This window comes from Microtus oregoni, unplaced genomic scaffold, assembly GCF_018167655.1.
Source record: "Microtus oregoni isolate MIOR12 unplaced genomic scaffold, Mior012 000001F_ref0000356, whole genome shotgun sequence".
In the NCBI taxonomy this organism is placed as follows: Eukaryota; Metazoa; Chordata; class Mammalia; order Rodentia; family Cricetidae; genus Microtus; species Microtus oregoni.
The window spans coordinates 9,968,838-9,993,428 of NW_024543060.1; the positions used below are offsets into that span (position 1 = coordinate 9,968,838).

The window sequence follows — 24,591 nt, forward strand, 5'->3', positions numbered from 1 at the left end:
GACTGTTAGGGAAAGGTGGCCTTGTTTATGCTTCTACTTTTTCCTGGCAACTTCACAGCAGGCCAGAGATAGTCAAACCAGAGCTGGGAGGGCCACATTGGGCTCATGGTATCATCACAGGCAACAATAACTGTTCGACAAGAGATGGGAATTAACCTTAGGAAGCTCAGTGCTAAAAGACCAGGAATATAGATAGAGCATGTTGTCCAATATAGAAGCTGCTAACCAGATGGCTAGTGAGCAGTCAGACTGTGAGCTGAATCAAACTTAATAATATTTAAATTTGATTCCCCATTAGTCTAACAAATTTTATGTCAAAATGTTTTCATTAAAATTAAATAATGAAGATAATCTAGAAAATTAATAAAGTTCTTAGAAAACTTAGAAATATATTTTGCATTACCAGGGTACAGGAATCTATCAATCTGTGTTAAGTTTATAAAATGTAATTCAGATTTGGTGTTTCTGACAAAAACTTAGTCATTTCAGTTCAGGTATGTGTAATCTATATATGGCTCTAAAGATTTAGTAAAATAAAGTTTACATCTCAATTTCAACATCATATACTGACATAACTTTAGACGTTTTGGGTTACTTGAGTTACTACCAACACTTGTCATGGAGAAATTCGACACGCAGCTTGCCTCTCTACTAGACAAGCACTGTTTTAGGTAGATCACAGAGATGTTTATGGAACTGCCCTTGTTTCAATGGTCTGAAAAATAACAACACTTCTTGGCAAGATCCAGATACTTACCTGTCTCTGTTTTTCGTCAGAAGATTCCGCTCAATGCCTTCCATCAAATTTTCAAAACACAGATGCATGGCCTGCTGTTTCTCTGGTGGTTGGCTATTGACAATGCTGTTTCTTAGGTCAGAAAAATACTGTGGGTCAAGGAGTAAAACAGAAAATGAGAGAAGGCAGATGAATGTTCTCCAAGGAAGGTAATGTCTACCACAATTCAATTTACATTCTAAAATCCAAGCCCTTGACTCATCACAACCCTGAACTTCTGGATCTACCTCCTTTTCCCAAGTGCTGGGGTTGTAAGTGTGTGCTAACAAATCGGGCTTCAGATCCCCTTTCAGGAAAATCTCAGCTGGATCTAGAGCTTAGGTCTCAGCTCCTTTGATGTCTAGGGACAACTTTCCCCTTTAAAAGGACGAATCTCACTACTTAAAGGAAAGTGCTCCTTCATGTAGCACAAATAATAAAAACTCAGAGACAGATATTGGGGTTTAACCTGAAAACCAGAAAAGCAAAGCAGCTAGGCCACTACAGAAGTCTTACTTCTACCGAGGCTGGATGACTTCAGACTAAGCAGCCCAAGCCTCTCTCTCCTCTCACTTTATATTCCCTCTAGTGCTGGGATTAAGAGTGTATGACTCCCTAGTACTGGGATTAAAGTGAAGGCCACCACCACCTGGATCTGTTTCTGTATTGATCTTGTGTAGCCCACGGTGGCCTTGAGGTCACACAGACCCATCTGACTCTGCCTCCCAAATCCTGGGATTAAAGGTGTATGTCACCATTGCCTGACCTTCAGTGGCTTTAGCTTTGCCCCTGGTTTTCAGACAAGATTTATCAAAATACAAATAACATACCATTATACCTTCTCATTTCCATTAACTGGCACTTGTGGATTTTTTTTTTTTAAAGACAGGGTCTTATGTATCCCAGACTGCCCTCAAACTCACTGCATAGCTGTGAATGACCTTAAACTTTTGACCCTCCTGCCTTCAACCCCCAAATGCTGAGATTATAGGAATAGGCCACTAATCTACTGTGCAGACTTCAAGAGGCAAGTAGGAACAGGACATATTTAGTCAAGGGCCCATACCCCCTTGCCAACTGACAGTCATGTGAAGACTTATTACTGTATAAACCTCTGGCTGGGAGAGGAGCTGGCTTTCCTACCTTGCTATTATTATTCTGTATGTGTATGTGTCTGGATGCCCTCAAATGACAGGAAAATGTCAGATTCCTTGGAGATGGAGCTACAAATGGTAGAGTGCTGCCTGATGGGGGCTGGGAGAACAGCATACACACTCTTCACTGAGCATTCTCTGCTGACCCCCTTTCTTTTAGAGTCAGGGTCTCACTATCTGGTTGTCTTGCTGGATAGACCAGGCTGGCCTTGAACTCCGATTATCCTGCCTCTGCCTCCTGAGCACTGGGTTTAAATTGTGTACCACTACACCTAACAGCACACACATACTCTCTCTTAAGAAGGGGTGGTGGCTGGAGAGATGCTCAGTAGTTAAGAGGACTGGCTGTTCTTCTGGAGGACCTTGGTTTGGTTCCCAGCACCCATATGGCAGTTTACAACCAGGTCCATGGGATCCGATACCCTCTTTTAGCTTCCAAGAGTACCAGGCACAAAAGTGGCACATAAACATACATGCAGACAAAATACCCACACACGTAAAATAAGGAAGAGATTTCATTAAAAAGACCGAACTTAGGCTGTCAGGGCTGGTGTAAGTACCGTATCTCCTGAGCCTTTTGCTGGTCCTTGCCTACCTTTTCATTAAGCAGTATCAAGCCAAGTAGGGGTCGAGACATAGACCACTGATTCCTACAGTCTTCAAAGATGATGATGTTCAGCACCGTGGACAGCATCTAGCAGCAAGAAGGCAGAGATCTAGTCAGTGTGCATCTAGCTACTTGAGGTAGGAGGACAGGCTCCAAATAGGCCTTTTCTATGCAGGGTAAACTAGAAAAGTATTTGTGAATCTTCATTTTGGCCATTTGTTTCAAGGAAAATTTTTATGGTAAAATTTTATTTATATGTAAAGTCTTTCCCTGTTTACTCTGACTTGTGGGGAATAGGATGGGGAGAATTTAAGCAAGCAGAAGCTCCCTGTGTATTATTTTTCAAGTACTGGTCTTAGAGAATACAATTTCATGACACTTTAAGAATGTGATTAAATTGTGAATAATTTTACTGCTACTTTTAGAGAGTAATAGATTAATAGTGAAACTGGCTTAGACATTATCAGCTTAAACATGTCATATTACTGACCTGATGCTACTTTATTACCTATTTGGCATTATTATTATTTTTCCTCTTGTTTTTCAAGACAGGGTTTCTCTGTATAACAGTCCTGGCTGTTCTAGAACTTGCTTTGCAGACCAGGTTGAGAGATCTGCTTGGCCCTGTCTCCCAAGGGCTGAGATTAAAGGTGTGGGCCACTGCTGCCCAGTTTGGCATTGTATTTTTTGCAAGTTACTTTAAAAACTTATAAAACAAAAACAGATACACAGACTGATTTCTTTGTTTGCTAACTCTTTTGCTCTGTATTCTTTGGCAGTGCTGGGAACTGAACCCCAGGCATTGTGCATCTTAGCCCTGTCTTGCAATTTTTTGGGGGTGGGAGGCGATTTCTCTGTGTAGCTTTGGCTGTCTTGGAACTTGCTCTGTAGACCAGGCTGGCCATGAACTTATAGAGATCCAACTGCCTCTGTTTCTAAGTGTTGGGATTAAAGCTATGTGTTACCACTGCCTGGCTTTGTCTTATATTCTTGTTCCTACTTTGCAAAAAGGAGCACATGCTCTAAGAAAGCTAGGTGTGGCTAACTCAAGCTCCAGTTCTCAGCAGTGAGGGAGAAGAGTAATTAATGTCCATGGAAGTGAGTGCTCATGAGATAGAATCAAAGAGTGGGGTGGGTGACACTCAGACCATTTCAGATGTTTTCCAGATCAAGAAAATTCAAAATCCACTGCCATTTTAAGAACATGAACATAGTGAGATGATGGAGGAAGGTCATTGGTTAAATAAAAAGAAACTGCTTGGCCCTCATTGGTTAGAAGATAGGTGGGAGGAGTAAACAGAACAGAACGCTGGGAGGAAGAGAAAGTGAGCTCAGACTCCACAGCTCTCCTCTCGGGAGCAGAGGCCTCAGAGAGACGCCATGCTCCGCTCTCCTGGGCAGACACACGCCATGAAGCTCCGACCCAGGATGGACATAGGCTAGAATCTTCCCGGTAAGACCGGTTCTCACAGATTATTAGAGATGGGTTGATCGAGATATCAGAATTAGCCAGTAAGGGCTAGAGCTAAAGGGCCAAGCAGTGTTTAAATGAATACAGTTTGTGTGTTGTTATTTCGGAGCATAAGCTAGCCAGGCTGCCGGGGTGCTGGGGACGCAGCCCCGCCGCTCCTATTACTACAGTGAGATGTACATTAGTTGCTTGGCCTTCCCTTTCTTGTAGAAGTTCATCCACTGTGCGACATACCACCACTGCCAATTAACCCTCAGGTTCCTTGCCTGCTGGATCATAGCTGGATGCTGCTGCATGATATGCAGAAAGCAGTCACTCTCCCGGTTCAGGGGTGTTGTCCTTTTCTTGGTGCTTCGTGACAGCTGTTTGAAGAGGTATGTCACAATATGGTCCAGGCAGGAACAGCAGCCTGTGCATACCATGGTGTCTGGAAGAAAGATGTAGGAGGGCAGGAATATTGAGCTGGTGATGACTTGAGCAAACAGATTAATATTGGCTGCACTCCCATAAGAGTACTCAGACTGGGACCTCAGCCAAGGTCTCTGTTATACAAAAGGCCCAGTTTAACTTTGCAATGGAGTGTAATCCATAATAGAAATATTAAATTATTGGCTTAATATATTTTATTTCACTTAAAAAAATTCCTATTCAACGAGTGCTATATTTATGCCAAACACTTTGTTAAATGCGTCCCCTACAACAGGGTTTCTCTGTGTAGTCCTGGCTGTCTTGGAACTAGCTCTGAAGACTAGGTTAGCCTCAAACTCAGGGGATCCACGTGCCACTGCCTCTGACTAATGGGATTAAGGGCATGGGCCATCACTAATTTACAAGTACTTTATTTAATATATGCTCTTGAGAACTCTAAGAGGTATGTAAGTGTGGCTTCTGACAACAGACACACCAGCTTAGAGAGATAATGAGACTCATTTAAAACCATATTGCTAGAAACAGAAAGAGCTGTAGAACCCAGGGGCCTGAAGTATGAGCCCGAGTTACTGGTGGTGGAGGGCATCATTAAATCCAATTTTATATGGTCTGTCAATATTGACCTTGGTTAAAATTGGCTATGTACTGGCTTTTATCTCTAAAGCATCTTGGGGAGGGTCACAGTTTATCTGAGAAACCTGGCAGTGTGTAGGAAGCCTCCCAAGGCAAGGTCTGATACCTTTGGGGATGGACTGTCCTAGATATGATTCTGACCTGGAAAGAAGTATGAATGTATCACGGAAGTGGCAGTGAGGTGTGGATAGCTCACAATACATTTTTTTTTTTTTTTTTTTGAGAGAGGGTTTCTCTGTGTATTAGTTCTAGCTGTCCTGGAATTAGCTCTTGTAGACCTGACTGGCGTTGAACTCACAAAGATCCACCTGCCTTTGCCTCCCTAGTGCTGGGACTAAAGGTGTGTGCCACCATAGCCCAGTCAATAGTACTTCTTTCTTTCTTTCTTTTTTTTAAAGATTTATTTATTTATTATAAGTATACGGTGTTCTGCCTGCATGTGAACCTGCACCCCAGAAGAGGGCACCAGATCTCATTACAGATGGTTGTGAGCCACCATGTGGTTGCGAGCCACCATGTGGTTGCGAGCCACCATGTGGTTGCTGGGAATTGAACTCAGGACCTATGGATGAGCAGTCAGTGCTCTTAACCTCTGAGCCATCTCTCCAACCCAATAGTACTTATTTCTTAAAGCCCACAATTTTAGGTTCAGGTTCTGCTCCTCAAACAATGAGAACATTAAAATACAACCAAACAACAGGATGGTAGGTAAAATTAACCCTTTTAAATTCTCAATTTAAATTTAAAGGCGTGCACCACCACCACCTGGCCTCACAATATATAATTTAAAAGTCCTTTTTTATCATGACTGCTCAGCCTAATACCAAAATGGTTGGACTAGAAGGGAATTTGGGGAACTATCTGAGCATAGTTCCACTTCCATAGCTTCTACTATGCTCAAAAGAGAGTACCAATCCCCTAATGTGCCCAAGGGAACCTTGTCTCACGTGTACATTGTTTCTGCTCATTTTCAGTGTGATCTTATTCCTCTATAACCCTTTTGCACAAGCCAGCTGGAGCTCCTGGTTTTCTCTTGCCTATAAATGCTAGTGCTTGCTGTTCCTGCAACTGTCATGGACCTCCTATCCAGCTTTTACACATACACTTTGATGCCAGGCTTTCCCTGACCTCATCTTCTCATGACCAGGAGCTTACTTATTCTTCCATACTCACCCTTGTCACACTACGTAAGGAGTAATTATGGTGAATATCAGGTATCTGTCTTATCCACCAGATAAAAAAACTCTGGAAGGAAAAGGAGTATGTTCTGTCACTGTATCCTGAATGTCTCAAAGTGGCTCTTGTGCCAGGATCAGTAAGCACTTGCTTGATGAGACTACACCATGAGGATCATATTGGGTTGTCAAGGTCAACATTTTACATCAGCAATGGTTTTAGACACTGGTAAATGGCATACACCAGACATCCTAGGTCCTTACCAAGTGCAGTAAGTCCTTCAGAAATAGAAGAGAGGATGTACATAATGACATGAGGTTCCAGGCTTGCAATAAAGTTCATATGGTCCTGGGTCAGGACTTCCAGTAGTGAATAGTAAGACTGGCTGAGTTTGGGGTAATCCTGGGCAAAAAAGAAGGAAAAGAATCAGCTGAATCATTTTGTACTTTAGCACAAAGGAAGAGGGTCTTTAACAAAATAGTTCCTTCAGTTGGGAAAACCAAAAGACAGTTATAGCAGAAAGGAATGAGGTTGCAGTTCCCTGTTTGTTTGAGACATGATCTTTCTGTATAGCCCTGATTGGCCTGGAACTTGCTGTTGACCAGGCTGTTCTTTAACTCATAGATCTGCCTTCCTCTTCCTCCTGATTGTTGGGATTAAAGGCATGAGGTTGTGGTTTCTTAGGAAAAACATTCAGTCATGGTCACAGGCACACAAAACTAACATGATCTGAGCATGATGCTGCTCAGGGAGCTGAGGGCTTACCAGGAGGTCACTGTGAGGAATAGAGAGGAGCAGTTTGATGAAAGTCTGTAGGGCGTTTTCCAATGCATCATCTCCATAGAGACGGAAGACCCCAAAATTGACATAACTTCCACTGAGAGCAGCTTTCAACATGGAGAAGCAGATGGAGATACCCTTGAGCTTCAAAGCATAGACTTGATCCTTTGGCACCTCTCCTAGTGTCAGGATACGATTGCCTGAGAAAACAGGGAATATTTATACACCCATGTTCATAGTACTTTTACTGTAGTCAGGGTCCTACTATGTAGTTCTGGCTGGCCTTGAACTCACAGAGATGTTCCTGCCTCTGCCTTCTGAGTACTTAAAGGCATTTGTTACCACACCCGGTGTTCACAGATTTTAAGTCATCCCAACCCTCCCATTCTAAAGGCACAAACAAAATACATTTCAGCAGGCCTTTGGTGACATTTGGCAGTCTAATACTTTCGTATAAGAAACACAACACCCCATGGGGATGCTCTCCTGGCCACTGTTAGTCTAACCTGAGAGCACAAACAGTTGGACTCACTTCCAGGGACACGCCTCTCTAAAGCACTCACCATACATTGTTATCATCTTGCTGGTTTCTCGGAAAAGTAAGATGCCATTGGGAGATGAGACATCAAACTGGAGTCGCTGAGATCTGAGCAGGAAATACAGAAGGACAAAACATCAAAGTTTTTTCTTGGCAGATCAGGTTCTCACCGGTGCTCCACAGGTGACTCAGCACTACTGCTACAAACTGCTTCCTCCACTGAGGGGAGAGCCAAACTTTTTATTCAGTGACGGTACCTATTCCTTTTCTTTTCTTTTTGTTTTTTGAGACAGGGTTTCCCTGTGTAACAGTCCTAGCTGTCCTGGAACTAGCTCTTGTAGACCAGGCTGGCCTCGAACTCATAGGGATTCACCTGCCTCTGGGATTAAAGGCATGTGTCACCACAGCCCAGCCAACGGTACTTATTTCTTAAAGCCCACGATTTTAGGTTCAGGTTCTGCTCCTCAAACAATGAGAACATTAAAATACAACCAAACAACAGGATGGTAGATAAAATTAACCCTTTTAAATTCTCAATTTTATGTAAGGTATAGCTTTTATCAGTCATTTGTTGCTACAAACTCACAATCCTTCTGTGGGTTTGCATTTACCCACAGTTTTGGTGGCAAGAGAAGGTGGGGTGCAAGCATTGTTACTACTTTCTAAGAACACGAAGGGACTTGAAGCGCTCGAACACTCAAATATTAGGCAAGGAAGACTACATCTTTTTAACATTTATTTATTTATTATGTATACAATATTCTGTCTGCGTGCATGCCTGCAGGCCAGAAAAGGACAACAGATGGTTGTGAGCCACCATGTGGTTTCTGGGAACTGAACTCAGGACCTTTGGAAGAGCAGGCAATGCTACCAACCACTGAGCCATCTCTCCAGCCCAAAGACTACATTTTAATAATCTTAGTTGTGGTCCTTGACTGTTCATGAGGCCAGAATTTCTTTTAGCTGCTCTCTTGGAGAGAAAGGCACCTGACTACTCAAGGCCTAGAGGTTCTTCTTGACACTCCTGCCTGTTTAATCACAATCAAGACCTACTTCTAAAAGAAGTTCTGAATCCACTCATTTCCTACATGCTCTCCGTTCCCACTCCTGCCTCTCTACAGTCTACTCTTCACATGGCAGGTAGCTATGGCACCCTTACATGATATAACCAAAATCACTGACAAAGTTGCATAAAATGTTTAGTAACTTTCTACTGCAGTGAGGATAAGTGTCCGTTCTTCACTACAGTTCTTCACTACCACTGTGCCACGGTTCTAGGCAAAGGCACCTCTGCCCACAAACTTGACTAGGAAGTCCTCTGCTTACTCACTAGGATCCAGCCACAAGCTCTGCCTCAAATTACAGCAAGCTTGGCCTACCTTAGGGTATCTGCAGCAGTATTAACTATTTACAACAGCTTTCACTGGAGTTCTATCAGAATCTTATCATTCAGATCCCATTTTAAACGTCAGCTTCTCTGAGAAGAATGGCGCACACCTGTAATCCAAGCACTAGGGAGGTAGAGGCAGGCAGATTTCTATGAGTTTAAGGCCAGCCTGGTCTACAAAGTGAGTTCCAGGGCAGTCAAAGCTGTTACACAGAGAATCCCTGTCTCAAAAAAATCAATAACAACAACAACAACAAACTTCATCAGCTTCTCTGAGAGGCTTCCCTTGACCTCCCTCCTATTCCTTTCAATTCTATTACTTTTTAAAATGGCATTTAATCATTGCTAAAATTCTCTTCTGTACTTTGTACTTGGTAGCAGGGGGAGAGTCTATGCTGCAGCCCAAGCTGATCTGGTACTCACTATATCCCAGTGTGACTTTAAATTCATAGTAGCTCATCTGTCCAGCATGTACTCATTTTTAGTGTCTTTCTTACTACATGCTACATGAGTTGAGGGCAGAGATTCTGTTCATAAAAGCTAAGAAGTTCCTTGACAAAGACTGGTCATTCTCAGATACGTATTTTATAAATAATTAACTCTTGAATGTAGGTTTCATAGAAGGTTATGTACCTTCTGAGTATTTCATACTTCCTCACTATAGTACTTTTAAAAAAAATCTTAGGAGAAATTGATGAATACACTCAGACACAAAGCTAAGGCACTAGTTATATTTTTTCTTTTTACTCTAAAATGTAAGACAAATCTAAAATTTGGTGTATTGAAATTTTTTCTTATCTTGCTATAGCTGCAGTTAGGCTAATAAGCAACTGTTTGTGTGTGGGTACACGTATGCTTTGCCTATGTGTTTGGAGGCCAAAGGCTCAGATCGGGATCTTGTTTACACTGTTCTCTACCTCTTTTCCTCCTCCCCCTCCCTGAGACGGGGTTTCACTATGTAGCTTTGGCTAGCCTTGCTCCTTGAGTGCTGTGACTAAAGAAAGGTATGTGCTACCATGCCTGGTTCCTCCACTAAATTTAGAGACAAAGTATTTTACTGAACTTCAGAGCTTAATGTTGTCTAGACTGGCTGACTGGTACATCATAAGAATTTGCCTATCTTTGTCCTTTCAGTGTATGGATTATGGATATATAACCACAACTAACTTTTATATGGCTTATGGGAATACAAACACAGGTCCTCCTGTTTGCACAGCAAACACTTTACCTGTTAAGCCAGCTCCCAAGCCATTTCTGTTGTTTTGAGACAGGATCTCACTTTGTAGCCTAGGTTAGCCTGAAACATACGACCATATTCCTTGCTCAGCTTCCTGAGTGTTAGGATAAGTGTGAGTCACTTGCCACCATTAAAAGGTTTAAAGAAAAAAATTAGAAGCTGAAGAGATGGCTCAGCAGTTAAGGAGCATATACTGTTCTTGTAGAGGACCTGAGTTTGGCTGCCAGTGTCGTTATCGGGTGGCTCATCTGATTCCAGATGGAATGTAATTACATTCCAGTTTTGGAGGGAGCCAATGCCTCTGACCTCTGCAAGCACATGCACTCGTGTACACACCCATACACAGAATTAAAAATAAATTCTAAAAAAAAAGATACTCAAAACAGTATATCTTTCAGCCTGGTGGTGGTGGCACATGCCTTTTTAATTCCAGCATTCGGGAGGAAGAGGCAGGCAAGATTTCTGTGATTTTGAGGTCAGCCCTGTCTACAGAGTGAGTTCTAGGACAGCCAGGGCTGTTACACAGAGAAACTCTGATTTGAAAAAGTGAAAAAACAAAACAAAGTATATCCTTTTTATATATCACTATTCTAAAATATGATGGACAGAGTACCATCACCAAATGTCAACTTGTGTATGTTCGGGCAGGGAGAGAAAAACAAAACAAACCTGGGTTGCCAAGCCTACTTCTTATTAGAAATGACTATCCTGGTGGTGCAGGGGGCAAAAAAAAAAAAAAAAAAAAAAAAAAGATAGAAACCCTGGGTTGGGATCTACCTTGGCTAGTAAGAGTGTTTCTTAGCATGCAGGAAGTCTTGGTTTAAGCCCCAGCATTGCAAAAATCAGTTATGTTGGCACATTTCTGTTACCCTAGCACCCAGGGGAGGCAGAAAGATCAGCAGTTTCAGGTCATCCTCAGTTATATATTGTTTAAGGTCAACCTGGGCTACTGAGACCCTGTGTCAAAACAACCCCCAAACAAACAAACAAACCAAACAAAGACGTCCCGAGCTCATCTGGTGATTTATTTCCTGTAGACAGCAATAGCTTGGTGTGGCTGGCAGTATCCTTCTTTCAAACAAGAACACACACATTTTTAGAAGCTTTCAAATTTGATAGCAGTGCTCTACAATCTGCCCTGGGCACAAGAAAGTGAACCAATCATCTTAGGGTTCTTCAGCAGTTGAGCAGTTACCATGCCGCTTACCTGTTATGAACTAATTCAGCCATCAGCTTGAGCACAGGTGTGGTGCAGGCTGGATCATGGTACCAGAGCTCAATCGCCCGCTGGAGAATTGGCATGTAGGAGGGATAGCTACAAAGGAAATGCTAAGGAAGAAATTCTGAATCCAGAAGACACAGAGCTTAAATTACTTAAATTACAAACTTACATTATAGCTCTTTACTTTCCTGTCTTGTTTGCTAACCTGGGGAGTTTTTCTATGTATACACACACACACACCTACACACACTAGGCATTGAGGGATACATTTCAATTCTCAGTGACTTTCTTCTGAAGAACACAGCATATTTTCTATTTTTTAAATATTTTTATATTATGTGCATTCTGACTGTATGTAAGCTGCCACACTGGTCCTGAGAATTGAACTGGGGTCTCTGGTATTCTCAATCACTGACCATTTCTCCAGGCCTTGTATTTTGTATTCACTTATACCTTACCACATACATGACAGGAGATTAATTATTTCTTTTATATTAGTGAAACTACTGGAAAAACAGGTCCTCAGATTTTGGTGACTGTTTCAAGATCAAACTTCCTTCCTAGCTCTACAAGTCTTTATGTCTCCCTCCTGCCCGTCTTTTCTTTCATTAGAAGAACTTGCGACATAGCCCAGGCTGGCCTCAAAGTCGTGATTTCCTGTCTAGCTCTCAAGTGCTGAAATTACAGGTATGGGAGACCATGTCTGGTTTTCTCTTTTTTCTTTTCTCTTTTCCCCACTTCTTGAGAGAGGGTTTCTTTTGTGTAGTCCTTGCTGCCCTGAAACTTGCTCTGTAGACTAGCCTGGCCTCGAACTCAAGGATTCTCCTGTCTCTGTCTCCTCCCCCTCAGGGCTGGTATTAAAGGCATGCACCACAATGCGTGGCTTCCATATAGTAAAATCCATGTACAGCAGTTCCACATTGGTACTTGGTTCCATTACTGGCAGACAGTCTCATTTATGTACTAATCAGAGGGCAGAATGTGACCTAAGCCCACTGTAGTATGGCTCACAGAAAACAGCAGACCACAGCCAGGTGGCACAAGTCTTTAATCTCAGCACTTGGGAGGCAGAGGCAGGCGGATCTCTGAGTTTGAGGCTCTACAAGAGCTAGTTCCAGGACAGCTAGGGCTGTTACACAGAGAAGTACCATCTTGAAAAACAAACAATAAAACAAACAAAAAAAGCAGACCTTTTGGAAAATCATTCTCTTATCTTACCAAACTTCTTCCCACTTCCCCTTCCCACTCCTAACACATAGCTTCCCTTCAGTTATTGTTTGGGCAGATGTTTCTAGTACGAGTTAGGATACATCCATTCGAAGAGCATCATGAAGCTGGTCTTGGCATTAAAGGCAAAAGCTATTCCTCTCAGGTCTCTCACCAGGCCAACAAGAGTTCTCTGTAGCAGGATGTAGAAACAGAAGAAACACCCCAACTATAACCCTCTGACAGGAATTGCACACAATTACAATCAAATTTTTCCTTTTATAGCAACCCTCCCCCACAAATCCATTTCTTCATGCTAGAATGGAATCTTTTCACCTGGAAAATTAGTTTTGGAAACCTGATACACAGGCTCAAGTTTTCTTGTAACAAAATCCGAAATCTAAAATCTTCCAAAATACAAAATAACTTTCAGCATGCCCAGTAAGTGGAGAATGCTACATGATGAAACTGTTCATATGGACTTAAGGGACAGGGGAGACAGGTCAGAGCTCTGACCCCTAGCTCCCTACTGCAGAACAGTAAGAAACGTCCCATAAACAATAGTAAAAACATAGAAGTACCTTCAGGCCAAGTGCACAGGTATATGAGAAACACAAGTGATTTTTGTATTTAGAATTGGGTCCCATCCCATTCTCAAGATATCTATATATCTATCTTACACACACACACACACACACCCCAAAATCTAGTAAAAAACAAAAACAAACCCAAACCCAAAACAAACAAAAAAATAAGCAAACCTTGAAATCTCAAAGATCTCTGGCCCAGATATTTCAGATAAGGGACACACACTCTATACTCAGAAAAATAGTATGGGTAATGGCTCATTATTGCAAAACTGAAGTTAAGTCTGTCTCCCCATGGCCTCATGTGTGCTAGGAAAAGACTCTTGATGACGGTAAATTTTAAGACATTAGAGATATGCAAAGATCAGGAAATCCAAATAACCCAATTTTTCAAAAGGGAAAAAAGGTTATATGAAGGCAGAAAAGGCATTTTTCTCTTAGTTCTTTATCTTAAAGGAACTCAACTATGCATTCTATCAAGGGGAAAAGAAAGGGAGTATGCATAGTGCCTTCCCTGGATCCTGAGTACCTAGAAATAAGGCTGAATGTATGGAGCTGTAAAGTGTCGTACTCTCCATTTATGGATGACGTCTAGTAGCTTTCCCATCATCATGCTGCTTCTCAGAGTAGGGCGTGTCGTTTACTTGCATCAAGATCCTGTATCGGGTGCTGGTTAAGATGGCTCAGGGGGTAAAAGCACTCTCTGTGCAAGTTGGTGAACTGAATTTGATCCCTGGACTATGTACAGGTAGAAGGGAACTGACTCCACAAAGCTGTCCCCTACCTCCATATACACTCTGTGGCATGTGCAATCACCTCCTACACTATAAATCCAGCATTCTCTTTCTCAATAGAATTTCTACTTGGGCATCCTGATTAACAGAACAACTGCTTTAAAAATTTATTATATTATTGAAATCCCTGGGAATTTGAGAATGTTTTCTTGTTTAGCAAAAGTTGCTGCACTATACTCTGAACAGTCTGCTTTAAGCAAACAATTCTGAGTTGATACCATTGAGCTCAACTTTCTAGCCTAAGACACATCAATATTAAAGACTTGTTACAAGGATCATGACAGAAATAATGGGTGACCACTGCAGTTTATGGACAGCCTGGACTCTTTACTAATTTTACTTGCTTTGAATGAAACTAAGATTACAGGACAGAGCTAGTACTCACTGATATTCTTAACTAAGTTCTTGGTGGCTGATACTGTAGCCTAAATCACTGGTATGTTCTGTAATAGTGCACTCCCCTTAGAATGACTCAGATGCCCAAACACAAGTACAAAGTTGAGGAAGTTATACAGAATGGTACTGTTCTCTGACTGCCTTGCTGTAAAAAGTCTCTTAGATTTCCATCTTTCGAAACTAAAAAAGTTCTCAAACAGCATTCATTCATTGTGTATGTATGCACATGTATGTTCACATCCATGTCACACTGCATGTCAGAAAACAACTTGAAGAAGTTGGTCCTCTCCCTTCACTGTGTGGGCAATGGAGACAGAACTCAGGTTTGTCGGCCTTGGCAGCAAATGTCCTTACCCACCTTGCTGGTTCCTGGAGGGTTTTACAAGATGAACTGTCAAGTAAAACCTCACATTTATCCCCTATCAAAACCCTTTTGCTATTTGGTGTCTTTCTGCTCAGCCTGGGCGCTCTTAGGAATATTGTAGAAAGCACTATGACCAACATTAACATCCTCAGGTATTCCCGGTTTGGTATGGGTATCTATAGGCCAGGAGAGTAAGCATGTATGAACTAATAACAGGAGAGCTAACAATCAAATGACAACTTTAGAGCCAGAAATCAAACTAAAAAACTGACTTGAAATTCTACACATCAATTAAGGAAATTCAAAGACTATTCTTACTGTGTTTGTTTGTTCTGTTGTGGTGCTGGGGTTTTAGCCCAGGGCTTCTAGCACCCTAGGTAAACGTCTTACCACAGAACCACAATTCCTAGGCACCTCAAAAGATTTCCTTACAGAAATAAGGAAGTACAAAGAACACAATGATAGTAAAAATGTCAAATCAAAATTCCGGGATTTTGAAAATCTGTTTTGGGTGGGTGTGGGGGAGGTGGGAAGGATCTGGAAGAAGATCCTTCTTCTGGGAGAGTACACTGTGAACAAAATATATGGTGTGAAAACATTTTTTTTTCCAATTAAAAAAGAAAATCTGGCTGGGCAGTGGTGGTGTACATCTTTAATCCTAGCACTCAAAGGTAGAGGCAGGAGAATCTCTGTACGTTTGAGGCTAGCCTGGTCTACAGAGTAAGGTCCAGGACAGTTAGAGTTAGTATAGAGAATACCCACCCCCCAAAAAAAGAAATAAAAAGGAAAAAAAAAAAAGAAGGAAAATCAGTTTTGTGAATGATAATGGAGAAACACCTAAACTATAACATGTAAAATAATTAAGATTATATAGTCTGTTGTCAAACTAAAAAACATTCAAACAAAGAAAAACTTTTGGAATATGCCTAGAAATACTTATAGTTTTACAGCTTTACAATAAGAAAGAGCTAAAAAGAACTGAATTTACTCCAAGAAAAGTAAAAAAACAAAGAGTAGAAAACACAGGTAAGTCTTTTTCTGCAAAGACAAATCACCTATAGAATTGTTCTAGAAAAAGTGAAATTACTAACAAATACCATCAAAAATTAAAATGGGACATAAGATATAGCAGTGATCCAAAAGGTAAGAAAACCATAACCTCATGCTGATATACCTAAAAATATACACAACAATCCCTAATCACTACTTAAGAATATACTTTAATATGAAAAGACTTTATGACTACTAGATCTTCAATTTAAGTTTCAAGAACACAAGAGATTCATATGCCAACCAGGGGATAGTTTGTAGATAAGCTGTGCCCTTTTGGCAGCTACCCAATCCCAGCTTTACCAGGCTCTGCTTTTGCCCAGAAGCCAACTGGTTCATAGGTGGAGGACTCACCTTTGCCTCTTGTTCATTGAAGCTGTTAGTGCTGAACATCTGGGCCACAGCCTCAAATGCTGCTGTGAGTGGAAGCATGAATTGCTCATACTGATCTTCATCCTCTCCTACAAGGGAAATAACCCTAGGTGTGACTCTGATGTCAACAAGTCCAAGCTGTGAATGCTTGAGGAATAAAATGGTGTGGAAGAGGAGAAGGTCCCAGCGCAATCCAAAGGCTCCCTTAACTATCCCAATGGGTGTTAGTAGTAATTAAAAAGTTAAATGTTAGTGGAAACATGCATTTGTACAAGATACTACACACTGAACACAGCAGCCCAAGGCTGCTGTGTTAGAACAGGTTAGATGCTTCCGGAGGCTTTATTCACGTGCACTTTCCTTAGCAGTGCTTCATAAACCTAGGTCTCGGTCATTTTAGTAGGATTAAAGTAGCTTAAAACCTACAATGACAAATGCCACTGAGCATCACCATCAGTGATTAGTTGGACCACCAGTGCTACTCGGGAGACTAAACTTCCATGGCTCCTATGCACTGGAGACCCACATAACTAAGCCTCTGATGACAGAGTAGGTGGGTTCATTTATTACTGTGGGGTGGAGGTGGTTCTGGCCAACAAGATGCACTTACCAAGCTCAATAATTCTCTTATTTTACAGATGTGGTTATCAAAGAGAGAATTTTATATGCTTCAAAAAAGTAATTTTAGTCAAGTATCTCATTATATTGCTCTGGTTGGTCTCAAACCCAGACTTCCTGTCTCAGTCTTCCAAATAGTGGAATAACAGGTGCAAGCTGTGTCCAGCTTGAGGAGAATTTTAAAACCATGGCATATCAAGATAAAAACTTGGCTGCATATTATCACACTTTTCCAGTACAGGGAGCATGACAGCATGATGTGTTTTTTTTTCAACTGTTGAAATAACAGAGAGGGAGTTCTCCTACATCTACTACTCTGTCCTCAGGAAAAATTTAGTACAGGGCCAGATACTTCTTGAGCCACTAGTTTGTTGCAGTACCTAAATCCACCATGAGGAGACGCCCAAGTGCTGTGTAGAAGGTAGTCCGACACCGCATGTCTGTCAGGTTGGACTGATTGTTAATACCCAAAAATGAAAAGTGCTCGCTCTATTAAAAAAAAAGAAAACAAGTTAAAAAGGTAAAAACATGGGTTAGAGACAGAATGGAAGCCAGTAATATCAGAATTACTGAGTCCTTGCACACTAGTCACTTTTTAAGGATACATTGGTCTTTAATTATTTTAAAATTAAAATTAAATTGGCTGTACTGGTTTATCCCAAGTATATACAGCAGCAGGTGACTTTACTACAGCTCAGGCATCCTGCGCAGTTGATGGTGGGAGTGTAATCTGGCAGAGATGCAGGACCCAGGGCCTCAACTGAAGCACTTGCTTTGCAGTGCTGAGAAGTCTATGTGGGTGGCTGGAGAAGGACAGGGGAACAGGACTGAGAGCACTCACCGTGTGATTGTTCAGCATAAACTGTACCGCGCTAAGCTTCACTAGCTTCCTTACACTACTGTATGTAAAGACAAAGGACACAGTCAAGGAAAGTGTGGCACAAACTAAGACATGTTTAGAATTAGTACACTTTCCTAGAAAGTCTATCTTCTAAACCAAATGAGTGCAATACTGCCGAAGAGTACAAAGTGCTTGTTAGCATTTAATTAATAAGAGAACACCCAAACCAAACTGCTACTTTTAAGAAAATCAATACCACAGCAAGCAATTTCTCTTTAGAGTCAGACTATCCCAGATTTCAAGAGGGACTTTATGACTTAAAGCTCTGCACGAGTACCCACTGTGCACTGTGATTAGACTCCTCTCTTATTAAGAAAGGGACTAGCTATGAAAAGTGTTGAAGGCATGAGAAAGTTATTGAAGAAATGTACAGTGTTTTTTGCACTTAACTGGCTCCTAACTGTGGAGCAATCCAAACTTCACAGTAGATGTCATTCAGATCAAGGGCTGTAAGCCACCACTGTGGAAAAGTGAGCCAGGTCCTAGGTCTCCTGGTATTTATCAATCTTAGGACCAGTCAGGGATACATTTATAGTCAATTATTATATTGTGTGGTGCCTCACTTTTAGGGACTTGGAATTATTCTAGATTTTCTGTGTGTATTGCCTTTGGCTCCTAGGAAAATGGAAGCAGACACTTGAGTCCAAGCTACACCCAAGTTAAAGCAGCAGCAGGAAAAAAAAGTGACTTGAACTTCCTCAAAGTCTAGCTTAAAGGATATCCAATGGAGAGGTCATTGAGAAGCTGCAGGGTCTTGGAGGTGATTGGTTCACAACGCCCCCAGTACTTCAAGTTGGTGATGCTGGAGGAAAAAACAAGAAAAAAAGAAGAGAAATTTTTGATGCACCTGATTTCCTTGAGGGACAAAAGAAGAAATGCATCAATCAAAAGTCACCACACATCTGTATCACCAATTCACAGACATCACGACCACAGGAAAAAAAAAAGGGTATAAAATCTCTGTACTTACATTTGGTTGACTAGAAAAATTATCCTTCAGATAATCTTCACTACTTGGTTCCAAAGCTACACTGGCCCATACCCAGGCCCTTGGAATTCTGGGGCACTCCAGGGCTGATTTCTGCAGCAAGGGTAAGAGATTTCTGCGGCAGTGATAACATGCAGACGTATGCAACTCTGCACCTGCACCATCCACTGTCAGCTGCAGAACTCTAGTAGCCCTTGCTTCTGGATCCTTGGCTGGTAGAGTCCTTTAGACCCCCTTTGCTTTTTCCATCTTAAATTATTAACCAGCTCATGGAGATCAGTGTTTAGGCTGGGACAGTTGCAAGGAAGCAAAATGGTACTTTGCACACAGCCCTGGGTTATTAGTATTTGACTCCTAGTGTGTGCTTTGATAAATTGAGCTCCTAAAAAGGGGAAAATGTAACTAAGGGACATAACTTAAAAACAAAAACAGGAAAAGGGCCAATTAGAAGCACCAACTTTGAAAGCGTTCAAACAGCAGGAGCGTATTTTAGAGATCAAGACTCCTGGAGGGTATGATGCTTCCTGAGAAGAGTAAGCCCATGTGAGAGTGAGGCCCTCCTCATAGCGGAGGGGCAGGCATTCCTACTGGAAATCAGCACCAGAAAACAAATGCCTACTCTGGGCATTCTGGACATCTGAGTGACCGAGAGTGAGAGGACAAATACCAATCACCAGGGAGGAGCTCCATTTTGTGAATGCCTGGCAGTATTTCAACTGGGATTCCAGAGGCTAAAGAGCAGATTTGGTAAAATTCTACACAAGCCTGGAATGCTCTGGGGCCGGGCCATATCTCTAAGCACAGCGTGTCACACACTCAAATGCACAATTCTCTGACGCAAACGATCAAGGCTGGAATAGCAAGGCAGTGGCAGCACAGTGCCTGGGTCACTGCACAGTTGCAACAGGACTGCAGGGCCTATTGCTGACTGTGAGCCACAACACTTACACTTTTCCTATGAAGACACTCAGCACCATCGTCTCATCATTCAACCCCAGAACTTCTGAGAGTCGGCGGTACAGCTGATGTCATGCAAAGTAAGAGAAAATAATCAGATGACATAGATTAGAAAAATCACAACCCTGAGCTTTCTAAAACATGCCCACACTCAGGTGAAAGATGTAGTACAGTTCTGGGAAGTATGGACTAAAGGGATAGGCTAGCCTCAATGTTCTAAATACTAGATAGAGGCTGTGTTCTCTTATTGGGCCCCTTCAATCCTGAAATTCTCCAAACACTGCCAAAACTACCGGCTGTTCTCAACATTAATTCATGTATAGAGACTAAGAACTGCCAATTTGGAGGAGTACAACAGATGTTTTGACTGGCCATTTGTTAAGCATATGGAGCACTAGAGAAACAGGCCCAATTCGTTGATGATTCTCAGAATTCTACAGACTAAGAGAAAACATTTGGATTATTCCAATACTGGAAATCTGGAGCCTTATTGTAACTGTGATCAACTGTTTTCCCTCCATGCAACTCCACACCCGAGAAGTGAGAAATGAAGCTGACAGTGAGTATGTTACCTTTGAGGATTTCTGCACCTGGTCCCCAATGTAGATCTTACGAAACTGCTCAAAAAAGCTCAGCATGGCCAATTCTAGCTTCTCATTACCCGCCTGAGCCAAGCGGGAATCTGTCAGGTTCATAAGCTGGAGCACCCTGGAGGAAGAAGAGTGATGATTTTCTCAACAGCAAGATATCCTGGGCATTCTAAACAATGTAAGCTACTTCAAAGTCATCACACATCTCTCTTCTTCCACTCTGGGAACTGTCTTCTCTGCAGGCTCTAAATGGTGGTGAGGAAACAAAGTCTCCACTTCTGCTTATAAACAGTGGTAAAACATAAATAGAAAGGTAACTGTCTTCTGGAACTTCTGTGAGATTGTGGATCTTCTGCATGCAAATTCATCTATACAGATGAATGGGACTGGACTAGCCAGCTTAGTGCTTCTCAATCTTTTTTTTTCTCACTTAGCCATGAAAGGAAGGGAGACACAGTCGAAAGGACCACTTTCAGGAACAAGCAGCACATGTACCTGTGCCTTTAATCCTTTGCTCTGGACCTTTCTCTCTCCAAACAAAGGATGTGGCCAATGATGAATGAGTAAGAATGGTATCCTCTTTTGAGATAGGGTTTCTTTGTAGACCTGACTGTCCTGGAACTCTCTTTGTAGATATAGCTGGCTGCAAAGTCACAGAAATCCGCCTGCCTCTGCCCCTCCGAGTGCTAGGACTAAAGGTGTGCACTACCATCCGTCTGAAGAATGCTATTCTTACAAGTGAGTCTGGCATTTGACAGAATGAAGACAGCAACTACTTGTGACATATTATGAGTCAATTAGACTCACTGTGTTGCAACATCCAAGAGAACAGCCTACAAGACATTGTCTAAACTGAGTTTATTATGACACACATGTGGTATCTGAAAGGTACTAGATTTCATTCTTAAGAAATCTTTGTTCACTACCTTTAAAAAGTGCTAGTGGGGTAATACCACGCACACTTTTGTCACAATTAGGGCACCCAAAGTCAAAAGAACATTTGATAAACAATACAGGGTACAAAGAGAAACAGGCCCAATTTGTTGATGATTCTCAGAATTCTACAGACTACATTTGGATTATTTCAATACTGGAAATCTGGAGGCTTATTGTAACCGTGATCAACTGTTCCCTCCACACCCGAGAGTGGAGAAATGAAGCTGTGATTCTGTTAGCTCCAAATGGGAATTTTTCAGAAAACTAAGATTTACAGACTGAGATGTCTGGGACCAATAGAATGTAAAACACCAGGTTCCTTGTAGGTCATCCCTAGGAAAGATATCTGAAAAGTTCAGAAGTCCTAACAATAGCAGCTCTCTGTATGGTCCTACAACAACTTCAAAACACATGGCAACATCTGGTCCCTCCTACTTGCACTCCTGCAGGAATCTACAGCTTTCCAGAAGCTGCAAGATGCGCAGTATCACCACAGACTGATGCAGGAATGAGACTCCAGCTATCTTATACACGACAAAGGTTTGAAATTGTAGATAAGACTATTCTTCTCATAAACACCTTTCTTGTTTGTTTGTTTATTTACTTGTTTCTGAGATGGAAAGCTCCTTTGGAAAAAGGGGCTAAGGATACTGTCTGGTAGTAGAGCATGTGCATAAGACCCTGGAATCAATCTCTGAAACAAGTAAATAAATAAACAAGAAAGAAGGTTATGTTAGCATGCAGTGGGCTTATTATTACAGTAAAAAGAATTTTTTTTAGAAGCAAGATCTCACTATGGCTTAGAGCTAAGTAGACAAGACTGGACTCAAACTCACAGAGATCTGCTTGCCTCTGCCTCCCCATTTTAACTTGGAAAATCTTCAGTAAGTTTTAACACTCACCTAGAGTTTTTTTAACAAAAGGAGAACACAGATACAAAATAATGTAAAATCCGGTGGTTGTGACAGGCTGCAGGAGTGACATCAATGAACCAGTTTCCTTTTAGATCATGTCAGCACTGCAAATACAGCCCATATTCTCCAACTCTTAGATACTGCCCCTGAATAGATCAACAGTTACTCCCCTCCATTAGTTTCCCCAATTCCATACATAACATTTCCTTGTTGATTATTGATTAAAATTTAGTGTAAATCATAGGTAGAGTTCTTAGTGCATGCACAAAAGAGAGCTAGCTGGCTTAGCAAAGTAGGTCCACATCCTCATGGGCATTCAGCTGCCTCAGAAGCACCAGAAGGGCCCCAGCAGGCGCTGAGTTGTCAAGCAGAATAAGAGGCTTCCTTGGGGCACACTTACCGACAGACAAGTTCACCATCCATAGCATCCTGCTCATCAGTGCTGGCGAAAGAAACTCGACCACCAATCACAGCTCCAATGATGTAAACCAACCATGTCAGTCGTCCTGGAGTAGGAAGAAAACTCCTTAGTGTCCCCTTGCTAATGTTGTAAAGATACTTCTCGCCAGAAGACTATTCAATTCCCTACCCTCACAACCCCTTGTGACAGGGTTTTTCTGTAGTCTTGTCTGTCCTGGAACTCACTCTGTAGACCAGGATGACCTCCAACTCTCAGAGACCCACCTGCCTCTGTCTCCTGAGTGCTGGGATTAAAGATGTGCGCCACTACCACCTGGCAAGACTCCTTAATCTTAAAAGAGTATTCTAATGAAGCCATAAAATTTTACTTTTCTGATAGAGAATGGCTACCATTCTACTCTAGTAAGGTTGATACCAAGAGGGAAACTGATCAGATAGTATTCCTATATCAGACAAGACCATTATTTTTGGAGTGCAGTACTTCCTTGAAACAACCCGCTACAGGTATGATTTGTTATTCCACCCTAGGCTCCTATGACACTTATTCATTCATTCACTTACTCTGTGTACATGAAGGTAATAATGAATAATCTCTTTTTCTGGCGGGGATGGGGGCACAAATGGAAGAAGCAAGAGGTGAAGGGGCTGACAGTATCTCTGTGCTCCCTGGACACTGCACTTACCTTCCTGCACTGCGATGTCCATTGGGCTGGCACTGGCACTCTGCAGTAGTTCCTGGTAGGATTGGGCCGACTGGTCAAACAGCTGCACAAGGAGCGCACAGGTCTTCTCATACTCACAACGCCCAATGGTGGACAACTGGTCCAACTGTTGCTGAACCAGACCTGTATCTTCCAGGGGATCTTCCAGGCCATCCCTACTCCCAAGAAAGAAGGCACCCTCTTAAAAACACATGCCCATTAATTTCCCTGATACAGCAACTCTTTCTCACCAACAATAGAGGATCAACATTAATTTTTGCTAAGGAAGGAAATTTAAAAAGTTTTTGTTGCCACAGAATCTTACCAATACCTTAGCATTTGTCTGCCATTGAACCTGGCAGTATTATGTTTCTACCCCTCTGAGCTGTAGGCATTCAGTGTCTTATTTCTTTCATAACAACAACAACAACAACAATGAAGGAAGGAAGGAAGGAAGGAAAGAAAGAAAGAAAGAAAGAAAGACGTTTCTCTGTGTAGCCTTGGCTGTCCTGGAACTTTCTCTATAGACCAGGCTGGCTTTGAATTTAGAGATCTGCCTTCCTCTGCCTCCCAAGTGCTAGCTTATTTAAAACTGTTTTAAGATTACATTTTTACTGTAACTATGTATGTATGCATGCATGCCCAAGGACACATATATGTAGGTCAGAGGATAATTTGTAGGAGTCAGTTTCCTCCTTCTACCTCCTGGGAACTGACCAGTAGTTAGGCTTGGAGAGAAGCACCTTATATTTACTGGCCATCTTGAAACTCATAAGGAGCAATTTTTCTTCCCTCTTTTTTTAAATTTACTTTTATGGAGCTGAGACAGAACTTGGGCTTTGTGCATGTCCGGCAAGTACTCTACTGCTGAGCTACCCTAGGTGCCCCTGGCCAATCTTTCTGATTACTGTATACTTTAGGACTCTAAGTACATATCCTGCATTTGAAGTTACTGTGGCTAAATGAGGTCAGGGAATTCAGAAACTTTCATGAGGAAGGCAGTATGTTTCTCTTAGCAATGCAAAAACTTTGATGAACCCCTTATTAAGCTCAATCTTGTTACACAGCAAACACATAACTATAAAAATAATCATGCTAAATGGGATTTAAAAAACCCAAAGACTATAAACTGGCTTGGTTTATACCCAATTTCCCCAAATGTATATTTGGTACCAAAATGATATAGTTTCCCACCTCAGATTTCAGAACCGTGGCTTTGTACTAGGCCTTACCTTACAGGTTTTCAGACTTTAGGACACCTTGCCCTATGGTGAGATCTCTACTGCTCTACTGTAGCATGCCAGGACCAGAAGCAGCAGCAGTCAAGAGCTGGCTGCTGTATGTTTCCCACATGCTATGTACAATGCTAGGTTATACTGGTTCTCATA

At 41.8% G+C, this 24,591-nt stretch overlaps 1 protein-coding gene across 2 annotated transcripts in view; it reads right to left on the bottom strand.

The window, feature by feature from the left end:
* Positions 1 to 24,591, bottom strand: part of Xpo7 (exportin 7) — a 45,812-nt gene that overhangs the window by 1,696 nt on the left and 19,525 nt on the right. For both annotated transcript variants that reach the window (XM_041667920.1, XM_041667916.1), the window contains exons 12-27: positions 23,186 to 23,379; positions 22,483 to 22,588; positions 20,215 to 20,350; positions 19,634 to 19,707; positions 18,419 to 18,499; positions 17,638 to 17,701; positions 17,177 to 17,285; positions 16,161 to 16,267; positions 12,720 to 12,808; positions 11,395 to 11,502; positions 7,589 to 7,671; positions 7,011 to 7,225; positions 6,509 to 6,647; positions 4,274 to 4,434; positions 2,525 to 2,623; positions 758 to 885 (exon numbers count right to left, since the gene is read on the bottom strand). In XM_041667920.1, the coding sequence (XP_041523854.1) occupies positions 758 to 885; positions 2,525 to 2,623; positions 4,274 to 4,434; positions 6,509 to 6,647; positions 7,011 to 7,225; positions 7,589 to 7,671; positions 11,395 to 11,502; positions 12,720 to 12,808; positions 16,161 to 16,267; positions 17,177 to 17,285; positions 17,638 to 17,701; positions 18,419 to 18,499; positions 19,634 to 19,707; positions 20,215 to 20,350; positions 22,483 to 22,588; positions 23,186 to 23,379 (1,893 nt within the window). The remainder of the gene's footprint in view (positions 1 to 757; positions 886 to 2,524; positions 2,624 to 4,273; positions 4,435 to 6,508; positions 6,648 to 7,010; positions 7,226 to 7,588; positions 7,672 to 11,394; positions 11,503 to 12,719; positions 12,809 to 16,160; positions 16,268 to 17,176; positions 17,286 to 17,637; positions 17,702 to 18,418; positions 18,500 to 19,633; positions 19,708 to 20,214; positions 20,351 to 22,482; positions 22,589 to 23,185; positions 23,380 to 24,591) is intronic.